General features: G+C 44.1%; 1 protein-coding gene across 3 annotated transcripts in view; it reads right to left on the minus strand.

The window, feature by feature from the left end:
• The window catches only part of OSMR (oncostatin M receptor), a 79105-nt gene extending 53067 nt beyond the window's left edge, over positions 1 to 26038 (minus strand). For 2 of the 3 annotated variants that reach the window (XM_066602405.1, XM_066602403.1), the window contains exons 1-2: positions 25806 to 26038; positions 3728 to 3819 (exon numbers count right to left, since the gene is read on the minus strand). In XM_066602405.1, the coding sequence (XP_066458502.1) occupies positions 3728 to 3806 (79 nt within the window). In that variant the 5' untranslated portion in view covers positions 3807 to 3819; positions 25806 to 26038. Of the gene's footprint in view, positions 1 to 3727; positions 3820 to 25519; positions 25679 to 25805 lie in introns of those variants that run through there. The other variant, XM_066602404.1, reaches the window with a different exon arrangement.
• Between the last annotated feature and the right edge of the window lie 1911 nt (positions 26039 to 27949).

Genomic DNA, 27949 nt, shown 5'->3' on the forward strand with positions numbered 1-27949 from the left:
AACACTCTACACACAGATAAGGTTGTGCATGCAACTTTTTAGTCATTCCTTGGTCTTTTGAGGGAGGAGTGGTACTTCATTACTTCCTTGAGACTGTAGTAATCTATGACATTTCTCTGTCCATTGATTCCCTTTTATTATAGCTGCTATAAGGCACGTACGACCTACTGCACAGTTGACAATGCAGACAATACGAAAGCGCGTGTCTCCAATATGGCCACAGCTATACAGACAATACAGGAAATATATGTCCTCGAAATCACTCTGCCCAAAAGTTAATCATTCATGCATAAAAAATAGCTACAAAGTTTCTAGAACAGAAAAACACATTCTTTCTCTTCTACAGCCGCAAGCTCTAATAAATGAGGCTAAATGTATATGACACATTCCCTTTAAGACTTGTGGAGCTGGAGAATGGGCCAGTCATCCTTGTGTAGGTGGACTATTATGATAATTCTTGACACATGTTTGTCCTAGAAGAGAAATTGTTGTTGTTGCTCATGTGTTTGCTATGTGACCAGCAGTCTATTGTATGAGGTTCAAGCAGTCATCGTCTGAGGGAAGGTAACTAAAGAGAAGGGGGGCACCACAAATGTATATTATGGAGTGCAACAAGTCCAATACATATATAACAGAAGGCACATCTGAGCCAATGAAATAGCTTTACGAAAAGATATCAAATGACAAATAAACAGACATGGTCAAAAACCATAAAAAGGCTTAAGAACATGCGGATAGAGTCAAGATCTCTGGTTGGGTCAAGAAACTCAACACACATGGACTTGTTATAGTACAAAAGCTGCAGTAATATATGAAAAATATATAAAAAGTGAAAAGACAATATGGTAATGTCCTCGTAACATTCGTAGACCCCTGTCTGACCTTCTGCAGCCCTACAACCCGGCACACTGCCAAGGAAAGCTCAGGCAGGTGAACAACATTAATGACACTACCATACCACCTAATAGTAATTCCCAAAATAAAGAAGACATCAGCAGCACAACCACAAACCAGGTGGTGGGGAAGCAGAAGGCATGCGCACTCCAGTATAGGAGTCAGACTTATAAATCCTCCATAACACAGCAGAGAGATGATCAGATTAGCAGCACACCATAGAAGTTCTCTTTAGATCAAACAATGCTTCTTTATTGCCTCCATAGAGAAAACACACACAACATTTCCATAAATACCAGGAAGGGGTGAACATAACAGTAAATAATTAGTCCAATGACAAGGAATGTGAAAGTTTGTAGGTCAGCATGTTACCTCTGTCACTTGACTAATTACTTACTGCTATGCTCACCCCTCCCTAGTATTTATCTAGGTGCTGTTAATCACAACATCTATGCCCTCTCATCATGTCTCTGGTATTTATCTAGTGCAAATTAAGTTCCCCATGTCTGTACCCTCCCATGTGATCATGTGTATATGTTTTAATATAAATACATCTGTAGATTTGTTCCATTAAGCCTGAAGAAGAACCCTAAGTAGGTTGGAAAGCTCACATTAACATCATGTATTTTTGTTAGCCATTAAAAGGTATCATATCTACAAGACGATTTGGTTTTTCTTGCTGAGAACAATCACATATTGCTTTACCGTTTCAGCGTGTAGTTGATCACTTATAACCAACTGCCTGTTTATTGTGAATGGAGGCGGGTAGATGCAAGGATCTCCGTCCAGCTCCGCCTCAATTCGCAGAGCGATGCTCATTCCCGTGTAAGAGCTCAGAGACGATTATCACTGGGACAACTGGTCAGGTATCTGCGCCCAACAGGTCGCCCCATGACAAAGGGCCCTCAGGGGTCATTCATACGGGTGCAATCACATTTTGGCTGCGAAAATATGCTGCGTTTTTACGTGTTCGAAAATCATATTTTTACAGTCTGCTGCTGTAGGTTGTTGTGTGTGGAAGTAAACTACGTGGTTGGGCATGCAAAAAAATACGCAGTAGGACCCATGTATTTGTTGCGCAAATATGCAGTGAATACGCAGGCTTCCCGTAATAGACTCTAAAATTGGACATGCTGCATATGTTTTCACGTTTTTACACATCATGTAAAAAAATATGCTCATGAGATCGAAATCACTGAAATCAATGCCCATGCACTTGGGTCTCGTTCACACAGGCGTAAGCACATTTTGGAAGCGCAAATACACTGTGACTAGAGATGAGCGAGCACGCTCGGATAAGGCAGTTACTCGAGCGAGCATCGCTCTTCTCAAGTAACTTCATTCTTGTCCAAACAGGCTCGGGGGAATGGGGGGGGGGGGAGAGTGAGATCTCTCCCCCCCCCCCCCCCCCGAGCCTGCTCGGACGAGAATGCAGTTACTCGAGAAGAGCGATGCTCGCTCGAGTAACTGCCTTATTCGAGCGTACTCGCTCATCTCTAGCTGTGACCGAAACTCGCTTACGCTCACATATTTTGGCTGCTTCGGCTTGTACTTGTGTGCGCAAATGCACCACGTGTTTTGGAACAGAAAAAAAATGCGCAAAATCACATTTTGTGTGTGTATGCGCAGGGAATAGGCAGGTTTTTTTACGCATGTCCATTGATTTCAATGGGTTCTTGTGGTGCGCAAATGCCCAATAAAATGGGTCGTGCTGCGTATTTTTTCACACGATCGTATATTGCGTGAAAAAAAACACGCTTGTGAGTGAACCCATTGAGATCGATGGGTTCTATTCACTGCGCATTTTGCACACATAATAGGCTCTGCAAATACGCTCCTATTTTAGTGGAGCTCATCTCTCCCCATGTAGAGAGAGCGCTGTACTGTGATCACCAATCTCTAGTAAAGGGCCCTTTTACACGCATCATTGCTGCGGTTGCACTGAGCGGATATCATTTCTGCCCATTTGAACAATTTTTTGAGCGATAATAAAAAGGCCGTTAGTCAGATATGTCTGTATTGTCTCTCCATGACCTGTAGCAGCGCTGCTAATGAGATTTCCTCATCGCTGTTTGGTTCTGTAATCCCTGCCGATACTTCTGCAATCTGTTTTTGAAGTTTTCCCGCCCCGTTTTCTAATGCGCTGCAGCATACGTGTATTCAGGTCTGGTAATAACGAACAGCCTCCAGTCCTGGAAAAGTTATTGGTACCTGAACCCATCAGGACCCAATCATTCTGCTCAGACCAGAGGCCGTTGGGTACAACCAAATCTGGGCACTCCATGCAGCAGAAACCCTGCAAACATCGGGGGAACGAGGACTGTAAATATATGGCAGCTCTGCCGAATGACACACTGCCGGCTGCAGTGTATTTACATAAAGCCGGCTGGAAGAGGTTAATTGTTTATAGCGTCGTCTGTTTATTCGTAAATTGATGTGAATTACGAGAAACGGTGAGAACTTTGTCTATTATTTTGGCAAGATGAAAGCAATTGTCACCTCGGGTCCCATTTACTGACATCTGTTTGTGCTGCTGGACCAGTAGGGTCATATCTTAGGTGGGAAAATGGAAGACTCTTCGCTTCAACCGGCACAACGGTCAGTTTATTGCCCAAGTCCTCTATTTAAACCTCCTGGCCAAGGTAAGGTAGGTTGGTACCCCTTTTGGCATCCAGAAGCCCACCAGTGACCACTCTTTCACTGTTGAGCAGTTCCAGTTTTTTGACCTATAACTTTATTATCTGTCCTATTGCTGGGAGTGGAGGCGTCTACTAGGAACTAATAGAGAACATCAGCAAGTCACATCGGAGATCTGTAGAAATCTATGACTTACCTTGACAAAGCCACAGTCCAAAATTGAGAGTCAGGAACAGGGCGACAATGACTCCATGCTGCCCAGTGCAAGGGTCCATTGATAGAAGGTATCTGAAATACAGAGGAAATCGTTATCATCTGCTGTATTGGCTTAGATATAGCTACTTACGATGCAAAAAATGGGAAATCCACCAACCCAGCTCTATGCAAGCTACTCTAGAAATCACTGTCTCTAGAAAGGGTATTATTTCTCCTTAGGGAGAGCACCTAGAAGGTGGGAGGAGATTTATAAGGCCATCCATGCTCCTCTAGGAAATATGTAAATGGAAAGATGGAACAATACCTCTACAGCGCCACTTATTGGAAGTCAGCATTCCTGCAAATCGATGTCTAACCTTTTCGCAGGTCTTTTAGCAATGACTGGAAATATACTTTAAGCCAGACCCAGACTATACTCCAGGAGGAAAAGATCACCAGGACAGACAGACTGTTCAAGGTTTTTCTTCCCATCAAAGTGCAGTAGGTTGCTGGGTTATAGGCCTCTAATGAGGGTCAGAAAGAATAGAGTTTCTTCTTAAGGAGATGACATAGAAGGTGTGAGGAGACTTATAAGGCCGCTGCAGAAGGCAATACAGTTGCTTTACTGAAATATGTGTGTACTACTTTAAGAATGTTAAATGTTTGTTTTTCACGCATATTCTGTCTGGTAACTCACACTGTACCCTATTGGCTAGTTAGGTAACAAGGAGACAGCTGGTTTGTGATTGGAGAATAAACCCTCCTCACTGATTGGTTAAGAAAATTTCATGAGAAAAGAGGAAGTGGAATCTGAGAAGGAGACAGAAAAAAGCAAGTGAAGAGCAAAGAAGCAAAGACCAAAGCTAAAGAAAGTTACAGTGCGGTGAGAAGTGGAAGTGTGAGTACCACAAGAAAGTTTGCATTGAGACGACAGAGAGAAAGCATGAGAAATAGTTTATATAGACAAGAAAGAAAAGGGAAGAAGAACCAGTTTATGCATTAATCTAGGAGTAAAGAAATAGTTCATGTAACAGTAGCAAGAGAAGAAAAAGAGAGTTTGAATGCATAAAGAAATATAGTGAAGAAAGAAATTAATAGCAAGAAGAGATAGAAGAAGAAATACAGAGCAAACAAAGAGAGAGAAACAGAAGGAGTAAGAGTCTAGGCTACAGAAGAGTGTGGCTGCTGGACTTATTTCTCTGAGCGTGCAGATGTAATTACAGTGCTGGTATGGATTTATCCATATCAGGAAATAGAGCGATGCCCATTGTATAACATGTCAGCTACTGAAGAGTCTCCTTCGTAAATAAAGCATTTATTGTTTCACGGTTCCTCCTGACTCTCTTCTCACCACGTCACCATCTGCACTTATGTATTACATCACCCTCCAGGGGGAAGGACTACCACCCCCGTGGTCAGGAGGGAAGCAGTGGATTCACCGCCGACTCGGGAAATATCCAAATAGAAAGATGGAACAATACTTACTGCACACTGATGAGGAGCAACAAAAACCCTGAAACAGTTTGTGAATGGTTTATCTTTTCCTTCTGGAGAAGACTCTGGCTTTGGTTTATATTCCCAGTCATTGTTACAAAGTCTGTAAAAAGATCTGATATTGACTTGCTGGAATGCTGCCTTCCAATAGGTGGCGCTGTAGAGGCTCAATCTTCCCATTTGCACCATCTCTAGAGTCCCTGATGCCTCAGTTGTCAACCTTTCCTAGGATTCTCCTCACTGTCTAATCTTGGAATCTACCGGATACGACTAGAAATGAGTAGAGGATTTACATGGGCATAAATACCAGGTAACAAATATGGCAGCTTGGTATGGGGCTCAGTGCCCAAGGAGGACACCACCGGCTGCACCCTACTTACAGCTACGTGGCATGGTTTCCAGTTGACATATCTGTATCACATATTTAATCTCCTGCTCAGGAGTCTCTCTCTGGCACATGATGGGTGTAATTATTTTTGTCGATAAGATAAGTACTTTCCATCATACTCCAAAATGCCGAAAACAATGATTTCCAACCTTCTTCTTTGAAACAACATCCACGTATTACTCATCAGGTAACTGTAATCCTATCTGGGTGCAGTGGAGCCTCGGCGTGGCTCCAGCTGCCAGGGTGGGGTAAGGCAAAGCCAAAAAGAAAATCCTGTTCTGTCGGCTCCCACGGCCCACCGCAAGCCTTCAGAGGGCTGTGGATGCTGACAGGCCAGTTGCCATGATGGCCATTTGAGTCACATGACTGCGATGCTGGTGACGTTTAAATGTAAGGTTATGCATTTGGGCCAAGGAAACAAAATGTATAATTATAGACACTGCCAAATCCTAAAACTGCCACAGAAAAGGACTTGGGGATATTGGCAGACAGTAAACTCAACTTTAGCAACCAGTATCAGGCAGCTGCTGCCAAAGCATATGAGATCGTAGGTTACAGGCAGAGGCTCACAGGACAAGGAAGCAACCACAACAGCTGAGTCACATTTTTACAATCTGCTCCTACTTTCTGTCAGCATGAGAATGAAGCAGGGGCTAACAGACGTGTGTCTCCAACAACAGCTCAGCGAACCCAACTGCGTATGGGGCTCCGAAGCAGACGGGCGGTCACTACATCTATGCTAACAAAGGTACCAATGGAATCTATGGGACAAAAAAATGAGCCCTCACACAACTATGTCAACGGGTGGATAAAAAGTTATGGCGGTCCCAAGATGGCGGCAGAAAATAATTTAGCTTTTTTCAAAAAATCTTTAACTTTTTAAAACTAGTGCAGCAAAAAAAAACAAAACCTATATAAATTACCGGTAGATTTTGTAGTAATCGTACTGACCCATAGAATAAAGTGATGTAATCTTTGCTGCATTGTGTACGGTGTAACAACAAGACCGCCCCAAATATGGCGGAATTGTGATTTTTTTTTTTTCCCATTTGACTGAACTTAAACATTTTTTGAAGTTCTTCAGCACACTAATTAGTACTATTAAAAAATACAACTCGGCCCACAAAAAACAAGCCCTTAGATAGCTATGTCGACGAAAAGATAGAAGTTACGTTTTTTGAAAGTTGGGGGGAGAAAAAAAAGCAGCATCCTTAAGGGGTTAATTAGTCTAAAAAATATTTAAAATTCAAAAAAACTTTTAAAAAAAATTATAATTTGGCATCATTAAGTCACCTCTCAAAAAATGAGCTCTCACACAACCCCATGGACGTAAAAATAAAAAAAATTATGATGGCGACAGAAAATAATTTTTTTTAAAGTTTTTTTTATTAGTATCTCTACATAAAAAACTAAAGAGATTTCCTATCATCATAATCATCCTGACCCACAGAATAAAGTCATCGTGTCATTATTACTGCACCACGATGGCTATAAAAGTAAAACTTAACCAAAAATGGCCCAGATGTGTTTTTTTCCATTTTGCTTTTGCATTTCCCCTTAAAAAATGTTACGTTTTTCAGACTGTTCTCATGAACCAAGCACATGAATAGCTGCGCTAAAAGAAAAAAAAAAAAATTCGCACATCGCGTGTAAAAAAAAATCACGTGAATGGGCGAATTTGCACTCACATGTCCTATCTTTTGCAGGTGCAATTATTTAAAAAACATGCATGTCAACACTTTCATTGGAAAGCATTGGTTCTTATAGAGACACTTTTTAACCCCTTCCCTCCATATGACGTATGGGCAGCGGGGTACTTCCTGCAACTGGACGTACCCTTACGTTACAGGGATAGCGCGAGATCATGACAGATCTCACGCTATCCGGCAGCGGGAGCCGGCTGTCACTGATAGTCGGGCTCCCGCTGCAACAGCGGGGGTGCATCGGAGCAGCGACCCCCGCTGTTCACCCCTTCCCTGCTGCGATCTACATAGATGATCGACATAGATGCAAAGGGTTCACAGAGGAAGCGCGCTCCCTCTGTGACGTTGTTGGGGTCTCGCGATATAATCACAGAGAGCCCCGCTGGTTGACATGGTGACACAACACCAGATACTGGTGGCCTATATTGCCAGTGACTGTGATCACTGTAATAAGTGTAAGCCCCCCAGAGGGACACAAACGGTGTAAAAAAAAAAAGATAAAAAGAATGTACAAAAAATAAAAATTGAAAAAAAATAATTGTAAAAACACCTTTTTTATGCTTTTTCTCATATTGGCTTAAACCCCCCCCCCCCCCCCCCCACATATTTGGTATCATTGTGTCCGTAACGACGCGTACAATAAATGGAAAATGCTTTTTATCCTGCACGGCAAAAAGCGTTAAACAAAACGCTAAAAACTGAGGCAAAAGGCTAATTTTTAGCGTTTTGCCTCCGAAAAAACACAATAAAAGTGATCAAAAAAGCCATATGTACCCGAAAATGGTACCAATAAAAACTACAGCTCGTCTCACAATAAATAAGCCCATGGAAAAATTAAAAAGTTACAGGACTTTGAAGGCAGTAATTTAGAAAAAAAACAAGATTTCCAAAAAAAGGGTTTTTGTAGCAGAAAAGAGGAAAAACCTAAAAAAAAAAAATAAGAATTTTAGTATCGATGTAATCGTACCGACCACAGAAAAAAATGGATTGTGTCATTTGTTCTGAATGATTAACGCTGTAAACAAAACAAAACAAAAATCTATGGCAGAATGGATGTTTTTTTTTCACCCCATTATCATAAAAAAAATAATTTTTTTTTTACAATATAGTCTATGTACCCAAAAATAGCACCAATACAAACTACAGTTCGCCACGCAAAAAACAAGCCCTTATACGGCCGCGTTGACGGAAAAATAAAAAGTTATGGCTTTTGAAAAGTGGAGATTAAAATTAGCCAAAAATCATTTGGTCCTGAAGGCCAATATAGGCCGTGTCCTTAAGGGGTTAAGTGTGCCTATTTATGCGCTAAAAAAAACCAAATCGTTTGTCTGACTGAGGCCTTAAGGACTGATGTCAGAAACGCGTCGGCGATTGCAGTAGCTGTGGCACCATCTCTGTTTGCTTATCTTTTAATTGCCATTCAATACAGGGAGTTTTTTTTATTTGGCAGCACCGGATGCCGACTAATATTCTGCAGAATGGATCTCCCGCGGATAATATGGTGATAAGCGAAGGGTCAGGGATACAACGCTGGAGAGGTTTTCATCAAGAAGTATCTAGTAATGTCAAAACAATTTGCAGAAATTTCTTCAAAGGTTCATGTCCTCCATATACAAGGGCGTAGCTAAAAGCTCATGGGTCCGGTGCAAAAGCTCAGCCTGGGCCTCCCCACCCTTCCCCTGTAACTAACCCTTCACAGCTGCCAAAAGAACTCTGAAAAAAACCTTATGCTACATTACTGGATCTTTTAAGTGACCCATCGCTGCACAACGAGCAGCCACATGGATGATGCTAGGGGTATGTCAGAAGTTTCTGTTACTAGGTAAGCAATATGCGGATATTAACACTCACATTAGTGGCGGTTGGTAGCGATCTGTTATAAACCACAGAGATCAGCAACACACTTCAACTGTAGAACACGTGGTGGTACCACCCAACGTTTCAACCCAACAATGATGGTGGCCTGCAAGTGTTGTCCAATATCTTGTCCGCAACTGGCGGATGAATATGTGTTCCTCTGGTGTCAGCTAGAGTTTGCGCACTTTAACTGGCAGACCTGCATTTAAGTCACTACCCATGTGCACATATCAGGCCTTTTCCTGAGGGCCGACCTCACTTACATGTATTTTCCTCATGTTTAGTAATGTAATGCTGTACCATTGGAATTGGTCTCCAGCTTGTATCTCTCTATGATCTCAAGTCCTCCAGATCTCCCACCCAACCTCTGCAGCCAATGAGAAGTCACATACAACACTCCATGCAGAAATAAACAAACCGCAGTAATGTAGGATTGCCAGTAGAGGTTGCCCTTATACCATTCAAATTACATAACGCTAAGAACCATAGCAGAGCTCACTACAGCACAAACCCAAACCTGGGCTCCCTTCTTACACACCAGTGTTCTCCTCTTGGCAACCCCATGTAGATGCCATGTGTGCATTCTTTCTAATGCTTCCCTCCTATGGTGTAGCCCCAGAATGATCTTCTCTTTCAGCATGGTGTATTATTCTAGAGCTGATCTTGCTGGTCTCAAGAGGTTGTGGGAAATCTCCATTTGTAGATGATTTTCCAGACAGTGGAAAGATCGATGAAAATTGTTTGAGTTCCCTGAATTTAAAATCTTTGCATGGGGAGAGTGGGATGATGATGCCCCTGTTGGCATCTGGCACCTTAGGCACATGCTTCCAACCTAAATGTGCCATTGATCAAGTGTCTGTGATCTGGGACTTGACCATTCAACCAATGACCCTAGTGCTGTAAGCCCACATGAGCAGTGCTGCCAGTCAGATCAGCATGTAGTGTCTTAGACCAGAGGTCCCCAACTCCAGTCCTCAGGGACCACCAACAAGTCATGTTTTCAGGATATCCTATAGTAAGGGCTCATGTCCACGGGCAAAATGTGATTTAAAATCCGCAGCGGATCTCCCGCGCGCGGATCCGCACCCCATAGGGATGCATTGACCACCCGCGGGTAGATAAATACCCGCGGATCGTCAATAAAAGGCATTTAAAAAAAAATGGAGCATGAAAAAATCTGGACCATGCTCCATTTTCATGCGGGTCTCCTGCGGGGACGGCTCCCGCGGGCTTCTATTGAAGCCTATGGAAGCCGTCCAGATCCGCGGGAGACCTAAAATAGGAATTTAAAGCATTTACTCACCCGCAGCGGGCCGCGAAGCTCTGCTCTTCCTCACGGCCGCATCTCCCTTGCTTCGGCTCGGCGGATGTGCCCGGCGCATGCGCGCGGCACGTCGACGACGTGCCGGGGACGTGCCGCCGGCGTCAGGAATTCATCCGCCGGCCGAAAATGAAGATCCGGCCGTGAGGAACAGCTGACCTTCGCCGCCCGCTACGGATAGGTACCGTATATACCGGCGTATAAGACGACTTTTGAACCCCGAAAAATCTGCTCTGCAGTCGGGGGTCGTCTTATGCGCCGGTAATACAAAAAAAAAAAAAGTGTAAAAAAAAAAAATTTTATTACTCACCTCCCACGGCGTCCTGTCGCGCTCCGGCAGGATGTCGCTCGCTCCGGCAGGCTGTCGCTCGCTCCTCGTCCCCGCCGCAGCATAGCTTTCTGAATGCGGGGCTTGAAATCCCCGCTTCCAGAAAGCTAATACACACGCCGGCAGCCATGACAGCATTGAATGGCTGTGATTGGCTAAAGCACACGTGGCTTCAGCCAATCACACTATTCAATGACATCATTGAATGGCTGTGATTGGCTGAAGGCGCACGTGTTAGCAATCACACCCATTCAATGATGTCATTGAATAGTGTGATTGGCTGAAGCCACGTGTGCTTTAGCCAATCACAGCCATTCAATGATGTCATGGCTGCCGGCGTGTGTATTAGCTTTCTGGAAGCGGGGATTTCAAGCCCCACATTCAGAAAGCTATGCTGCGGCGGGGACGAGGAGCGAGCGACAGCCTGCCGGAGCGAGCGACATCCTGCCGGAGCGCGACAGAACGCCGTGGGAGGTGAGTAATAAAATTTTTTTTTTTTTCTCCACTGAATACCGGCGTATAAGGTGACAGTTGGGGGGTCGTCTTATACGCCCCGTCGCCTTATACGCCGGTATATACGGTAAATGCTTTTAAATTTCTATTTTCAGCGCTCATGTCCGCGGGGCAGGAGGGACCCGCTGCAGATTCTCCATGTAGAATCTGCAGCGGATCTGATTTTCCCCGTGGACATGAGGCCTAAGAACACCTGTGGCAATGTCTGAGGCACCGACAATAATTATATTACCTGTGTAATACTGAGGAAATCCTGAAAACATGACCTGTTGGCGGTCCCTGAGGACTGGAGTTGGGGAACACTGTCTTAGACTACCAATGCATATTAAGCACAATGTGCATCAGTTAGTGAGAGAAGTGCTCTGGCCATCTTTGTTTGGAATGGAGGGTCACTTTCAACCAATGGACCAGGTTATTACTGCCTACAAGGTAGCATGGCATCAATTCACTGCACAATAGGAACCAGGGCATCAATATATTGGATATCAAGATACTGGCATCCACTATTGAACGCCAGACACTGGAGCATCAAGCAAAAACTCAACATGAAGACCACCCAATTACTAGATAAGCCATCTAGTTTTCACCAGTCACCACCAAGCTGTTGATTACATGGTGACTAACTCCATGCCATGAACCGGGCAGGACAGTGACCCTGGTGCTAATGATGTCAACAACGCTGTGCATCTGGTAAGGAAAGGACGCATCTCCTATGGAGCATGAGGGGTCAGTATAAAGATAGTGTAACTGGTGTCGGGCTTGATGAGAAAAGGACCAAGAGTCATGTGCCTTGCTGCCACCAGACTGAGACACCATACCGGAAATGTAAATGCTGGGGCGAAATACAAGGTGGTAAAAATGTATTGGTTACTTTATACTAAGTGTTATTAATTAACATTCAAGCACAGTGCCCTTCTATGGAGGGAAAATATTATTCATCCAGTTGCTGTTCAGTAAGGCCTCATGTCCACGGGCAAAATAAGATTTTAGATCCGCAGCGGATCGCCCGCATGCGGATCCGCATCCCATAGGGATGCATTGACCACCCGCGGGTAGATAAATACCCGCGGATGGTCAATAAAAGTGATTTTAAAAAAAATGGAGCATGAAAAAATCTGGACCATGCTCCATTTGGTGCGGGTCTCCCGCGGGGACGGCTCCCGCGGGCTTCTATTGAAGCCTATGGAAGCCGTCCGGATCCGCGGGAGACCAAAATCAGAATATACTCACCTGCTCCGGATCTTCCCTTCTTCGAGGCTTCATCTTTTCTCCGTCGCGACAGGATCTTTTTTCTTCGGGCCAGTTCATGCGCGCGGCACGCAACCGATGTGCCGTGCACATCCGCCGGGCCGAAGAAAGAAGATCCGGCCGCGACGGAGAGAAGATGAAGCCTCGAAGAAAGAAAGATCTGGAGCGTGCGGAGAGGTGAGTAATTTCTATTTTCAGCCCTCATGTCCGCGGGGCAGAAGGGACCCGCTGCGGATTCTCCATGGAGAATCCGTAGCGGGCCTGATTTTCCCTGTGGACATGAGGCCTAAAAGTTTCTGTTCTGTTTGACCCCACCGCACCATACATGCACCAACCACCTGCTTTCACAGGTCCCCCTAACTTCACCAGAAGCCAACCCAAGGAAGTGTGAGCTGACCTGTCATAAACCTGCTGGCTGGTTGGAGATAGCAAAATGACAGTATGAAGAAGCGGTGCCAAACTAAGATCCAAGAAATTAGCCAAAATAAAGCTCAGGTCACAGGCTCAAGTTCAAAGACGGTAGACAAGAACAGGTCAGGGTTACAGGCAATGGTTCAGAAATGGGGACACAAGGTAGAATCAGGACAACAAATCAACATTGTCAGATACAACAACTTGGAGTGTTGGAGTCACATAGGGTCAGAGGTTTGCAAAGGACGTCCTTTTGTATTTGGCAGTATGTGACGTCACAGTTCAAAATAGGAGGTCGTACTCATACTATACGCTGGTCGCTAGGAGAGCTGCGGCGTGTAGCATTGCGGGCCTTCTACTAGAGGCAGCTGATGTGCTGGAAACAGCCAACCGATGGTGACAGGAAGAGGAAGTGCGTCTGTCCAGCCACTGGAGCTAATGGGCACAGTAAGTAGGCGCTTGGAACCATTTAATTGCACTCCAGAGTTCGGTGGTATTTAGGGTTACATACCAACAGTTAACATCTGACTTGGATGGAACCAAGTGACGTTAAGTGCCGGATTATATCGCACTTACTGCACATTATAAGACTTGGAATCCCAAGTGGTTGTGAAATGCTGACTGGACAGCCTGGGATTACAGTAAGATGCTGTAGACATTATGATGGTGTTTTTGATTTTATGAAGGCTTACCAAGATTAAGAAAGGCGAGACAAGTCCTGATGAAACCTACAGAGATGCAACACGGCCCATAATTCTCTGCACAGATTTAAAAAAACATGTTTCAGATCAAAGCGATGAGAGTTTTTGCCCTTTTAGTGAGACTTCAGAGAGCTTTAATATCATATATACACCACATACTGACCGCAATATCCGGATATCAGTGACCTCAGCACTTCTTACAACCCGCTTCATTCCTCATACAAGCAAGATTGGTACAAATGGAACTGATTTTATAATTTCTGTAAAAATAATGGTGGTTTCACATGTGCGCAGGAACGTCTGTTCAGAGGGTCCGGCACAGATCCGGCACAAAATACCAGAAGAAAAAGTGCCTGGTAGCTGAGCAGGAACCCAATGGACCCCATTATAGTCAATGGTGTCCATTTGGTGCTACTTGGTTCCAAAAGCCGGACGGCTGACTGGAACTTGGGGCGGTTCAGTTCCACTATGGAATGGAGCAGGAAAGTAGAACCTCAAGTGCAGATGTGAGACCACCCTTATATATAGGTGTATAATATTGTCAGGTCAGAATTTTAATAGATTTTTTAATAGCAGACAGTATTATTAAAATACATATTTAAAGGGGATTTGTGGAAATACTATTGATGATCTATCATCAGGATGGGTCATCAACCGTTGATCGGCTGGGGTCTGCCGCTCGGGACGCCGATCGATCAGCTGTGCGGGCGCATGCTATCAGCACCGCTATAACTGAGGTCGGAGTGGCCGGTGCTGGTAGCTGCAGGCACGGCTCTGATTGATTTCAATAGCAATGATATTAACATCAATTAACAATATCAAAAAAACAGTAAAATCAGTTTTGTTTTTTATTTTACAGAATTGGGGTATTGAGGCTGGGGGCATAACAGGCCCTTATTAAACACTGGGGGCATTATTCAAGACTGTGGAATAATGAGGGGGTATTATTCAAGACTGGGGACTATCAAAAAATTGTATTTCCATCATTGCATTCAACAACCCATAACATTTATATTTTTCCGCCAACTGAGCTGGATTCTGTTTTGATCGTTGTGGGACGAGTTGTTGTTTTCATTGGTACCATTTTAGTCTACATGTTGCTGTTTGATCACTCCTTATTGCATTTTTCTAGGAGGTGGATGAATAGCAATTTTAAGTTTTGTAAGGAAGAATTTTTTTTTTTATTTCAATTTTATGTACTTTTTGAATGAACTTGAAGATTCCTAGTATACTACACTGCAATACCTATAAATGTATCCCAACCACCCCAGATTTGGTCACTATTACTGTAAGGGGTTTACTGAAGGGCACTATTATAGGATACAAATGGCACGCTTTAATATAAAAGGGGCGTGGCCTGTCCTAAAACACTGCTGCGGCATCCCACGTGCTCCGCTATGGTTGTCCCTCTTTTTTTGTTGCTCAAACATTAGTCGGTATGAATGTGCACATATTTGAAAAAACGGAGCATCCACTAGTTTCCTGCATTCTATGGATGTAATATGCCCATTGACTCCTACTGAGGATGATTAAAATACAGATGAAGCCGTTTAACGTCCGTATTTGCATTCATTGGTATTGTTTGTTTTCTATTGGGCAAATAATGGATTTTTTTACCCAGTTTTAAAATAATCTAAAAAAGGCAAATACAGGCAAAAATAGTTTAAATATGGATGCAATTTCATCTATATTACGTCCGTATTACGGCCATTGAGAAATACATTTATCTGAGAGGCCAAGGGAGGAATACTGACTCCTGACTACATAACAGAGCTGATTTGGGTCTGCTAAGATTTTATAGCTACCCAGCACCCAACGATTACCCCATATTGCCGATTTCCGATCTGAATACATGGCGATAAGGAAGACAGAGATGATAGTAAAGCCCATCTTGATTTCCATGCAGCTGCAAACTCTGCAGAGTAGTGCCTTATTCAAGTACCTGCCCGCTTGTCTCTAAAGATTAGGCTGCCGGCACGGGTGACAGGTGAGTTGCGGTGGTGAACAGGGGGGAGCGGGGGGAAGAGAGGGAGAGAGAGATCTCCCCTCCGTTCCTCACCGCTCACCCCCGCCGCTCCGAATCTTTAGAGACGAGCGGGCAGGTACTCGAATAAGGCACTACTCGCTCGAGTAGTTTGCCTTATCGAGAATGCTCGCTCGTCTCTAGCAGAGATGTTTGAATACGATTCTGCACAATAATATGTGGATGAGCGAGTTTGCAAGTAGTTAAAGAGTCCACATAATAGTGCAATTCAGTTCCCAAATAATACAATCATGCATTGTTAAATAATACCGGATGACGTTAGTTTGCTCCTGGGGTTTCCATCTGATGAGACAATACTGGTAGATCGTCGTCCCCCATCTTTGGCAATCTGCCACCTTTCGGGTCTGTAAACAGTGAATGCTGTAACTATTGTAAACACTCCACTTGTACCGAATTCCTACATCTTGCTGTTTTAGGTGCCGGCCTGCCCTGCCTTCTTTGCAGCCGTGGATTTCACAGATGCTTTTTTTAGTGTGCCGGTACAAAAAGGGGTCACTTTCACACATCGCAGCAAGCAATATTACTGTTGTATGTTGCCGCAGGGAGCAGCCAACTCCCCAGGGTATGACTCCTACAAGTAGTTTACAAAACTAGGTCCCAAAATATGTCAGCACCTCACTGCTTCAATATGTTGATGATTTTCTTTTGTGTTGCCACACTGTTGAAGAGTGTTTAGTAGAAGCTATCAATGAGTCTGTTGCAATTTCTTGCTGACAATGGTTACAAGGCATCCAAGTCCAAACTTCAGCTTTGCCAACTGACAGCCCTGTTTCTGGATCATTGCATCTTAGAAGGTACTAGACACATCACTGCTGACAGTACAGCCAGTTCAGGCTGTCCCTCTTCCCAGAAACCCCCAGGAACTGCATACTACTCTGGGACTAGTGGGGTATTGCAGAGAATGGGTACTTCAAGCCTTTTACAACAACCTCTGTATGATTGCCTGTCACTTCCAAAATTTGAAGACTTGAAGAAATCCAATTCCAAAAAAATTGGAAATATTCTTAGCTCTTTTTTTTATGCATTTCCTGGCAATTGACTGGTATAAAACCAACAGCACATGGGTGGCATCTGAGTGCAGACCATTGTTTTTTTTTTTTGCATCCCCATTTACCTGCATGGGCAAGTCTTGCCCACCAGTTGAACTAAAATAGTGCATGCTGTGACTTTTTTGTTGCGATCCATGTGCCCATGTAGGAAAACTGATGTCCGTCTTGCCACACGGACTACTGTGGCTCAGTGTTCTAGCCCGAGTCTGAATATACACTTGTGTGCCTTTAGGGCTGAAACACATGGGCGTGATTTTATTCTGACATGAAAATCACGGCCACAAAAAAGGACAAAGCCATTGATTCCAATGGTTTCGGTTTCACTATCGGGATTCTCGCACGTTAACACTTTCCAATCCACTGTCTGACCTCTGAAGACATTATGATTTAAGGCTGTACAGCTCCGATGTTGGAAGACGTCCGTCGGGGCTCTCTTACTGTATATTGCCAGCCTCTCTGCTGTCAGAGCCTATCCAATGTGTTACCTCATGCAGTACTGGCTTTAGCCAGCAGATAGCGCCGTTGTATAACAGCAGGAAAAGAGTAACTCCCCTAGGAAAACCAGGATACAAATTGGATTGGAAAGGGTTAATACTACGCAGGAGAATAGATAGGACATGCCTTATCTTTCTCGCTATAGTGCGGAGTTTGAATAGTCATAAACAAAAACCAGGGTCATTCGCTAATGCGCTCCATAGCGGTGAGCGTATTAGTGCATGCGCCCATCTGTTTGAGCCCTAAGGTCTCTGACACACTACTTTTTTTTTTTTCGTTTGTACGTAGTCCATTACAAAAAACGGACGATACATGGACAGAATATGGACCCGTATTACTCCATGGTGCTACACACTACGGAGTTCCTTCACACAGATATGGACTGCCTGAAATAACTCATCCCATGCATTACTCTGATCTGTCTTATGGAAGAGATTCGTCCATTCAAGTCAACGGGGAGAGAAAAAAACAGGCAGCGCACGAATGCCAACTGTCTGCTGGCGAGTTTTTTTTTAAATATGCAGGAAAAAAGCATTGGGCTTCTGCCTTCTTTTGTCCTATTTTGGTGTGTATTGTGCGCAAAACGCACCAATATAGACTAGGGCATTTGCATTCAATGGGTTTGTCCACACGAGCATATTTTATACACAGCATATTCTATTTTCATGCGTATTGTGCACAAATGAAGTACACATCTAATATAAATAAGCCTCCATACTTTTTCCTGCCCCACACTTTGCCCCCTTTGCTGTAACTTTGGTGTATGATGTTGGTGTCATTAGATGAGGCACACATGCTCACCGCTGCCGGAAAATCATCAGATGTGAGTTTATTACATTCAGGGACTGTCAGGTGGGGTGAAAGTTACAATGTTAGGTCTATGGGTGGCGCTGCTGTGCTTCAGGCATGCGCTGGAATGAGTGAAGCGTTGCTAAGCAACACAGCATGCACTGCTAATCTGCATCATACCCTACCCAACCAAGAGCAATAGAGAGAGAGAGAGTAATAGAGAGACAGACAGAGTGAGAGATAGTAATAGAGAGACAGACAGACAGAGAGCAAAAGAAAGACAGAGTGAGGGAGCGATAGAGACAGAGAGAGCGATAGAGAGACAGTAATAGAGAGAAAGACAGAATGAGAGATAGTAATAGAGAGACAGACAGAGAGAGAGCAAAAGAAAGACAGACAGAGTGAGAGAGCGATAGAGACAGAGGGAGCGATAGAGAGACAGTGAGAGAAAGAGCAATAGATAGACAGTGATAGAGAGAGAGACAATGATAGAGAGAGAGAGCAATAGAGACAGAGAAAGCAATAGAGAGACAGTGAGAGAAAGAACATTAGAGAGAGAGACAGCGATAGAAAGAGAGATGATAGAAAGACAGAGAAAGAGCAATAGAGAGACAGAGTGAGAGAGACAGTGATAGAAAGACAGCGATAGAGAGACAGAGAGAGCAATAGAGAGTGAGAGACAGACAGAAAGACAGAGTGAGAGAGAGCGATAGAGAGACAGCTAGAGACATAGAGATAGATAGAGAGACGGTGAGAGAAAGAGCGATAGAGAGACAGAGAGAGCGAAACGGTGAGAGAAAGAACGATAGAGAGACAGAGAGAGAGCAATAGAGAGAAAGAGAGATAGAAAGACAGAGAGCAATAGAGAGAGAAACAGTGAGAGAAAGAGCGATAGAAAGACAGAGAGAGCAATAGAGAGAGAAACGGTGAGAGGAAGAGCGATAGAGAGACAGAGAGAGCAATAGAGAGAGAAATGGTGAGAGAAAGAGCGATAGAAAGACAGAGAGAGTGATAGAGTGACCCAGAGAAAGCGACAGAGAGACATAGAGAGAGCGATAGAGAGACAGAGAAAGACAGAGTGATAGAGAGAAAGAGTGAGAGACAGACAGAGAGGGATGGGCCAGAAAGAGAGATATTCAGACAGAAACAGAGAGAGACAGACAACGGAAGAGACAGATAGAGAGACAGAGAGAGACAAACAGACAGAGAGACAGGCAGACAATGAGAGAAACAAACAAACAGAAGGAAAGAGACAGAGTGAGAGAGAAAGAGACAGAAACAAACAGAAAGATAGATAGAGACAGACAGACAGAGAGAGACCTGTAGGCTTTTTTATATTAGATATCTGCTCCAAATACACAGTGACCCTCTAAATAATCACTAACCAAGCAGATTTAGAGGTTCACAACCCTCACTCCTGAAACATTTTATGTTCGCATAGCGAACATCAGGTCACTCTAGCTAAACTAATTTAACTTAATTGCCCATTTAAATCAATGGGAGAAAGCTTGTGTGTTTTTTAGGTGCGCAAAAATACGTAAAAATACAGCAAGGCCCGCTTCACACGAGCGTAGGCGCATTTGCACGAGTATCGTCGTATTTTTTGCGCCCACAAGGCATGTGCATTTGCACGCAGCAAACAAAGACGCACCAATTGAAATGGCTACCTAGACTAATGAGTTCCAGATATGTTTTGTTTCGCAGAGTTTCCCACATCTCCTAGTGTATTTTACGCACATTTGCGCACTGGCCGCTGATTTTTTGTGCGACTGAAATGTGTATTTTGCATTCACAAACATGCCCATGTGAAGGGGCTTTAAACACGCGCAGGCATGCACAAAAATGCAATGCCCATCAGGCATATACGCAGCGCAAATGCATGCATAAATGTACATATATCTGCATGAGGCCGGCCTAGGGCGATTATTTTTTTTAACCTACACAGCAAATACACATGTAATTGCTGTTTACTGCGAGTTTCACGCGCATGAGAAATTTGCAGGACTGGGGGGCTATCATCTCTCCTTAACCCCTTAACGACTGCCGATACGCCTTTTCACGGCCTGTATCGGCAGTCTATGTATGAAGAGAGATCAGGGCGCAATCTCTCTTCATACAGTGCGGGCGTCAGCTGTTTATTACAGCTGACCCCTCCAGGGGGAATAGCTGCAATCGGCCTCACGGCATTTAAATTCCCCGATATTCACGGGTCCCGTACGGCCCCCCTGCATGAGATCGCAGGGAGCTGTGTGAGTGTCATGGCAGCCGGGATCCTTCTGAAAGGCCCCAGGATTGCCTTAGCAGACAGACTGTCAGATTGCAATATGATATAATGCTACAGCAAATATAGCTATAGCATAGCATCGCTAGTTGTAGTCCCCCAGGGGGGCTAAAAAAAAAAAGTAAAAATAAGATCAATAAAGTTTTATTAATGGTAAAAAAAAAAGTTATAAAAGTTTAAATCACCCCCTTTGCCACATGTATAATAAAAACTCTAAATCCTAAAACAAAAATACATATTTGCTATCGCCGCATCCATAAAAGTCTGATCTATCAAAGTAGCGCATTATTTACCCTGCAAGGTGAACGTCGTCCGAAAAAAAAAAAAAAAGAATGCCAGAAATGCACTTTTTCAGTCACCCTGTCTCCCAGAAAAAATATAATAAAAAACAATAAAAAGTCATACGTATTCCGAAATGGTACCAATGCACACTACAGGACATCTTGCAAAAAATGAGCCCTCGCACAACGGCGTCAATGGAAAAATAAAAGTTATTGCGCGCAGAAGATGGCAGCAGAAAATAATTTTAAAGAATTAAATGTCTTTGAAAAAAAAATTCAATTAGTACAGCAAAACTAAAAAACTATACAAGTTTGGTATCGTAGTAATCGTACCGACCCGTAGAATAAAGCGATCATGTCATTTTCTAGCAGTTTGTGCACCGTAGAAACAAGACGCACTGAAAGATGGTGGAATGTCGTTTCTTTTACCATTTTACTCCACTTAGAATTTTTTAAACGTCTCTCAGTACATTATATGGTACATTAAATAGCACCACTGAAAAATACAACTCGTCCTGCAAAAAACAAGCCCTCATACAGCGATGTCGATGGATAAATAAAGGAGTTATGGGGGGAGGAAAAAGCGAAAATGGCGGGAAAAAAAGGGCTGCGTCACGAAGGGGTTAAGGAGACACCTAGAAGGTGAGTGAGGAGACTTATAAGGCCATGCTTCCTCCTCTGGGTAATATGCAAACAAGGAAGATGGAACAATACCTCTGCAGCGCTACCTCCTGAAAATCAATGTTAGACCCTTTATACAGGTCATTAGAGCAATGACCGTGAATTGAAAGCCGAGCCAGAACCCATACACAGACAGCTGTTTCGGGGTGCTTGCCCCTAATCAGTGTGCAGTAGGATCCTGGCTTGGCTAGTGAGAGGCCTGTGATGCGAGTCGGGCTTTGGGTCAATTCCCAATCATTGTTCTAAAGACTTGTATAAAGGGTCGGACATTGATATGCAGGAATGCTGCCATCCAATAGGTGGCGCTGCAGAGGTACTGTTCCATCTTCCTTATTTATATACGCAGGACACATGCGCCCGAGTGAGTGAGCCCTGAGGATGCTCTATAGTAAGTGTTGTAAGGCCCAGCGGTGTCCACTGAAGTGCAGCATTTTCATTAATTTTTCATGTGACCAAACAAGGTGGTGCCCCACCGGGCTTTATGTGTGGTCTGATATACGGCACTACTGTCCGTCCCTATGCCATAACACACAGCTAATCGCCTGCCGAGGGACATAAGCCTCTATAAATACACAAGTCATAAAACAGCTCAATGGGAAATTATATGTTGTGGAAAGTAAAAGGGCGAAATCCAGAGCTGGTGACCCGCGGTCCCTGAAACCTATCATTTTCGGCTTATTTTGAGGCCCGGGAGTCGTTAAGAGATATTTTTCCAGCTGCAATGTGATTGCATCAACACTCTGGCGGCGGTTTAGGGGCTTTCCATTTAACGCTTTCAGGGTGCATTTACACGGGCGATTTTCCTGCAGGATTTCTGTGCAAATACGGAAATCGCACGGGAAAACAACCCCTGTGTCACACGAGCGTATTTGTGCGCGCAAAACACAGTGAATAGAGCCCATAGATTTCAATGGGTTCATTCCCATAAGAAAAAACAATGCGTAGCATGCTCTATTTTCCTGTGCACAATTAATTAACTTAATTGCCCATTTAAATGAATGGGAGCATGTTTGAGTAAAGTAATACTTTGGCATTACATCATACTGCAGGAGCGATCAAAGCATCGCAAGTTCTGGTCCTCTCTGGAGACTAAAAAAAAAGTACAAATAAGTTTAAAAAAGTTTTACTAAATATTAAAAAAAAAGGAATCTTAATAATAACACAAAAAAACACATATTTGGTATCGCTGCATCCATAAAAGTCCAATCTATCAAAGTAATGCATTATTTACCCCGCAAGGTAAATACTTTTTGGTCACCCCGTCCCCAAGAAAAAAAATGTAATAAAAGGTGATCAAAAAGTGACATCTACTTCAGAATGGTACCAACCGAAAGTACAGGACGTCCCGCAAAAAATGAGCCCACGCGCAGCTATGTCCATGAACAAAAAAATAAGTTCCGGCTGTCAGAAGATTGCGGCAAGAAGTAATTTAAAAAATATATATCTTAAAAAAAAAATAAAAGTAGTACAGCAAAAAAATAAACTATATAAGTTTGGTATCGTAGTAATCGTACTGACTAGAGATGAGCGAGTATACTCGCTAAGGCACATTACTCGAGCGAGTAGTGCCTTAGCCGAGTATCTCCCTGCTCGTCTCTAAAGATTCGAGGGCCGGCGGGGGGCGGGGAGCGGCGGGGGAGAGCGGGGAGGAACGGAGGGGAGATCTCTCTCTCCCTCTCTCCCCCCCGCTCCCCGCCGTAACTCACCTGTTACCCACGCCGGCCCCCGAATCTTTAGAGACGAGCGGGGAGATACTCGGCTAAGGCACTACTCGCTCGAGTAATGTGCCTTAGCGAGTATACTCGCTTATCTCTAGTACTGACCCATGGAATAAAGCTATCTGGTAATTCTTGTTGCCGTGTGTACACCGTAGAAACAAGACGCACCCAAAGATGGCGGAATTGCGCTTTTTTCTACCATTTCATTCCACTTTGAATTATTTTAAAGTTTTTTCAGTCCATTAAATGGTACCATTGAAGGATACAACACATCCTGCAAAAAACAAGCCCCCGTGGACAAATAAAAGTTATGATTCTTTAAAAGGGGGAAGGAAAAATGAAAATGGGAAAAAAATGTCCGTGTCCTTAAGACATCCGTTTTTGTACAGCATTTAGCGCTGCCTATTCAGCGCTGCGCTAAACGTTGTACAACGCTCCCATTCATTTCAATGGGGCCGCTCACACAAGCATCAAAATGCAGCATCTTCAATGCTTTGACAGCGAAGCATGTTCTATCATTGGCCGTTTTCAGCCGTGCGTCGCCCATTGATATGAATGGGCAGCAGTTTAAGCGCTGCTGAAAACGTGGCACAACTTGGTACCATGTTTTTGGCAGCTCTAAACAGAAGAGCTAGCTGCACTACCAAAAAGAAAATCAACACTGACCTAGCAGGTGATGTCCGGGTCACTCCCGCTGCTGTCCGGAGTTCTGGGCTGGCTGCCGGGTACTTGTCATCGCCGACAGACCATCTTTTGCTAGTGACAGGGTTTGAAGAACCTTCTTCCAGCAAGAGATTAGAGCCAATTAGAGCCAGCGCTCAATGAACCAATCACAGCCAATGAATGGCTGGCTCTTGTTGAGTACTACAGTTTTGCTCCATTCACTTCAATGGGAGAAGCCTGCTCAGATATAAACATTGAATAGGCATTCACAACAGCGATGTAGCCCCCCCAATCAACTGATTGGCACAGATATTAAGGGGGATCCTCCACCAATCAGATATTGTTGGCCAATCTTGAGGATAAGCCATTCATTTTCAAAGGCTGGATAATCTCTTTAATCCCTTCCTGCCCCAGGACATACAGTAAAGTCCTGGGAGCAGGGGCTTTGTATGGAGTTGGATCAGTAGTCGATAACACTCCATACACTGTGGGTGCCAGCTGCCTTTGACACTGCAACAGCTGCGATCAGTGTGAACGTTGATCGTGGTTGTTAACCCTTTAAATGCCACTGCCAATTCTGACAGTAGCATTTAAATGCCCCGACTGGCGTTTGGGGGTTCTGAACAGCACTCTCCCACTCAATGAGATTGCAAGAGGCTGTTCAGTTGCCATGGCAGCATGGATCCTTCTGAAGGACCCTAAGGTTCCCATGACTGATTGCCTATCAGAACGTGGTGCATGTCAGAACTGAATGAACACACGATCACAAGTTCAAGTCCCTCATATGGACTAAAAAAAATGTAAAGGAATAAAAGATAATACAATTTTAAAAAAAACCTTTTCCTATATTTATAATAAAAGATCAAAACAAAACAAAAAAAACATATTTGGTATCTCCGTGTCCATAAAAGTCAGACCTATCAGAGGAGCTCATTAGTTATCCCGTACTGGAAGTGTTGTAAAAAAAATGCAACACCAGAATTATGTTTTTTGGTCACCTTCACCTCTCCAAAAAAAAAATTTAATAAAATCAGATCAAAAAGTCATATGAACTACTAAATGGTACCAATAGAAACTACAGGATGTACTACAAAGAAAGAAGCCCTCCGAAAACTATATCAACACAAAATATTAAAAAGTTGTCAGAAGACGGCAGCAAAAAAAAAAATCCAAAACAAACATTTTTTGCAATAATATATTATTTTTAAAAAGTAGTACAGAAAGAAGTAAAACTATGTAAATTTGATATCGTAGTAATTGCACTGACCCACAGACCGCAAGAACAACACCCCCCTCCCATGAAGATGACAAAATAGCATTTTTTCCCATTTTACTACATTTAACAATGTTTCAATATTTTTTAAGTATATGATATGGTTCAGTAAATAGTATCACTGATAAATACGACCCGTCCCACAAAACACAAACCCCCAGACAGCTACATGGATGGATAAATAAGAGTAATGAGTGGGGAGGAAAAACCTAAAATATAAAAAAAAGGGCCGTGTCATTAAGGAGTTAATACTTTCAACAGTTTTAGTGCAGTTCCATGAAAGTTTAGCTCTAATGTTACCCCAAGCCATATTTAACGAGACAGCAGTTCAGCAATAATCTTTATGGTGCGTCTCACATTTGCACTATTCGAGCATGAGGGGCTCCAGTACCTCTGAGCTCCCCCACGAACCCCTGTAGAACGGTCAATAGTCTGTCACAATCTGAACCCAACTGTAACTTTGCCTACAGTCCCATCTGAAACATGGCACAGAGTGACAAAGAGCTGTGGCAACTTCAGTCCTACTTCTGCATCTGTACTCATGTGTAACCTTACATTGAGTAGGGGGTCGGACTCGATGACCCTGGAGGTCCCTTCCAACTCTACCATTCTAGGATTCTATGAAATCCATCCTTCCTGCGGTTCTCGTCAGACTCTCAGCTTCGGCTGTGGGGTAACTTTCACTATTGCTTCATCACAATATGGCCATGGCTGATACCTGCGAGTTCCTAGCTAAACACTTAGGGACAGTTGAGTACATAACATGCATTACTACGTATATGAATGGTAGTATCCTGACTGTTAACACTTTCTTCGCTCGGGTCAGAATACATGTACTCACTGTTTCTTTGCCCACGAGAATTCCTGAGCAGCTTCCAAAAATTCTGAATTAATTAAAGGTCACATGAGGGAAGAAGAAGACGACGGAGAAGAAGAGGAGACATCAGCCCAGAACTGCGAGGAAACTTTCTCCTGTGAACTTATTCAGATCCTCTTCATGATATCTAGTTGAATCCCAAAATCCCAGCGGTCAACAGATCAACCAGTAGATGAGAGAGACAGAGAGAGAGAGGGGGGTGGACGACAGGAAGGGGCGGTGAATCACATGACGTTGGGAAAGAGGGATTAGTACTTTTTCTTTTTAGTATTTACACTTTAGTGTATTTAACATGTTCTGACTACAGGATAAGTCATGTCTCACCAGACCTTAGAGCAGAGCTATGAGATCCTCTGTATACTACACCACACAGGAGAGCCGGTAGTTCCTCTATATACTACACCACACAGGAGAGCCGACAGCTCCTCTATATACTACACCACACAGAGGAGCCGACAGCTCCTCTATATACTACACCACACAGGAGAGCCGACAGCTCCTCTATATACTACACCACACAGGAGAGCCGGCAGCTCCTCTATATACTACACCACACAGGAGAGACGACAGCTCCTCTATATACTACACCACACAGGGGAGCCGACAGCTCCTCTATATACTACACCACACAGGAGAGCCCACAGCTCCTCTATATACTACACCACACAGAGGAGCCGACAGCTCCTCTATATACTACACCACACAGGAGAGCCGACAGCTCCTCTATATACTCCACCACACAGGGGAGCCGACAGCTCCTCTATATACTACACCACACAGGAGAGCCGACAGCTCCTCTATATACTACACCACACAGGAGAGCCAACAGCTCCTCTATATACTACACCACACAGGAGAGCCGACAGCTCCTCTATATACTACACTACACAGGAGAGCCGACAGCTCCTCTATATACTACACCACACAGGAGAGCCGACAGCTCCTCTATATACTACACCACACAGGAGGGCCGACAGCTCCTCTATATACTACACCACACAGGAGAGCCGACAGCTCCTCTATATACTACACCACGCAGGGGAGCCGACAGCTCCTCTATATGCTACACCACACAGGAGAGCCGACAGCTCCTCTATATACTACACCACACAGGGGAGCCGACAGCTCCTCTATATACTACACCACACAGGGGAGCTGACAGCTCCTCTATATACTACACCACACAGGAGAGCCGACAGCTCCTCTATATGCTGCACCACACAGGAGAGCCGGTAGTTCCTCTATATACTACACCCCACAGGAGAGCCGACAGCTCCTCTATATACTACACCACACAGGAGAGCCGACAGCTCCTCTATATACTACACCACACAGGAGAGCCAGTAGTTCCTCTATATACTGCACCACACAGGAGAGCCGATAGTTCCTCTATATACTACACCACACAGGAGAGCCGATAGTTCCTCTATATACTACACCACACAGGAGAGCTGACAGCTCCTCTATATACTCCACCACACAGGAGAGCCAGCAGCTTCTCTATATACTACACCACACAGGACAGCTGACAGCTCCTCTATATACTACACCACACAGGAGAGCCGACAGCTCCTCTATATACTGTACTACACCACACAGAAGGGCTCCTCTATATACTACACCATACAGGAGAGCCGACAGCTCCTCTATATACTAGACCACACAGGAGGGCTGACAGCTCCTCTATATACTACACCACACAGGAGAGCCGACAGCTCCTCTATATACTACACCACACAGGAGAGCTGACAGCTCCTCTATATACTACACCACACAGCAGAGCCGACAGCTCCTCTATATACTACACCGCACAGGAGAGGCGACAGCTCCTCTATATACTACACCACACAGGAGAGCCGACTGCTCCTCTATATACTACACTACACAGGAGAGCCGACAGCTCCTCTATATACTACACCACACAGGAGAGCCGACAGCTCCTCTATATACTACACCACACAGGGGAGCCGACAGCTCCTCTATATATTACACCACACAGGAGAGCAGACAGCTCCTCTATATACTACACCACACAGGAGAGCAGACAGCTCCTCTATATACTAGACCACACAGGGGAGCCGACAGCTCCTCTATATGCTGCACCACAC

Source organism: Eleutherodactylus coqui, chromosome 5 (assembly GCF_035609145.1).
Source record: "Eleutherodactylus coqui strain aEleCoq1 chromosome 5, aEleCoq1.hap1, whole genome shotgun sequence".
NCBI classification, from domain to species: Eukaryota; Metazoa; Chordata; class Amphibia; order Anura; family Eleutherodactylidae; genus Eleutherodactylus; species Eleutherodactylus coqui.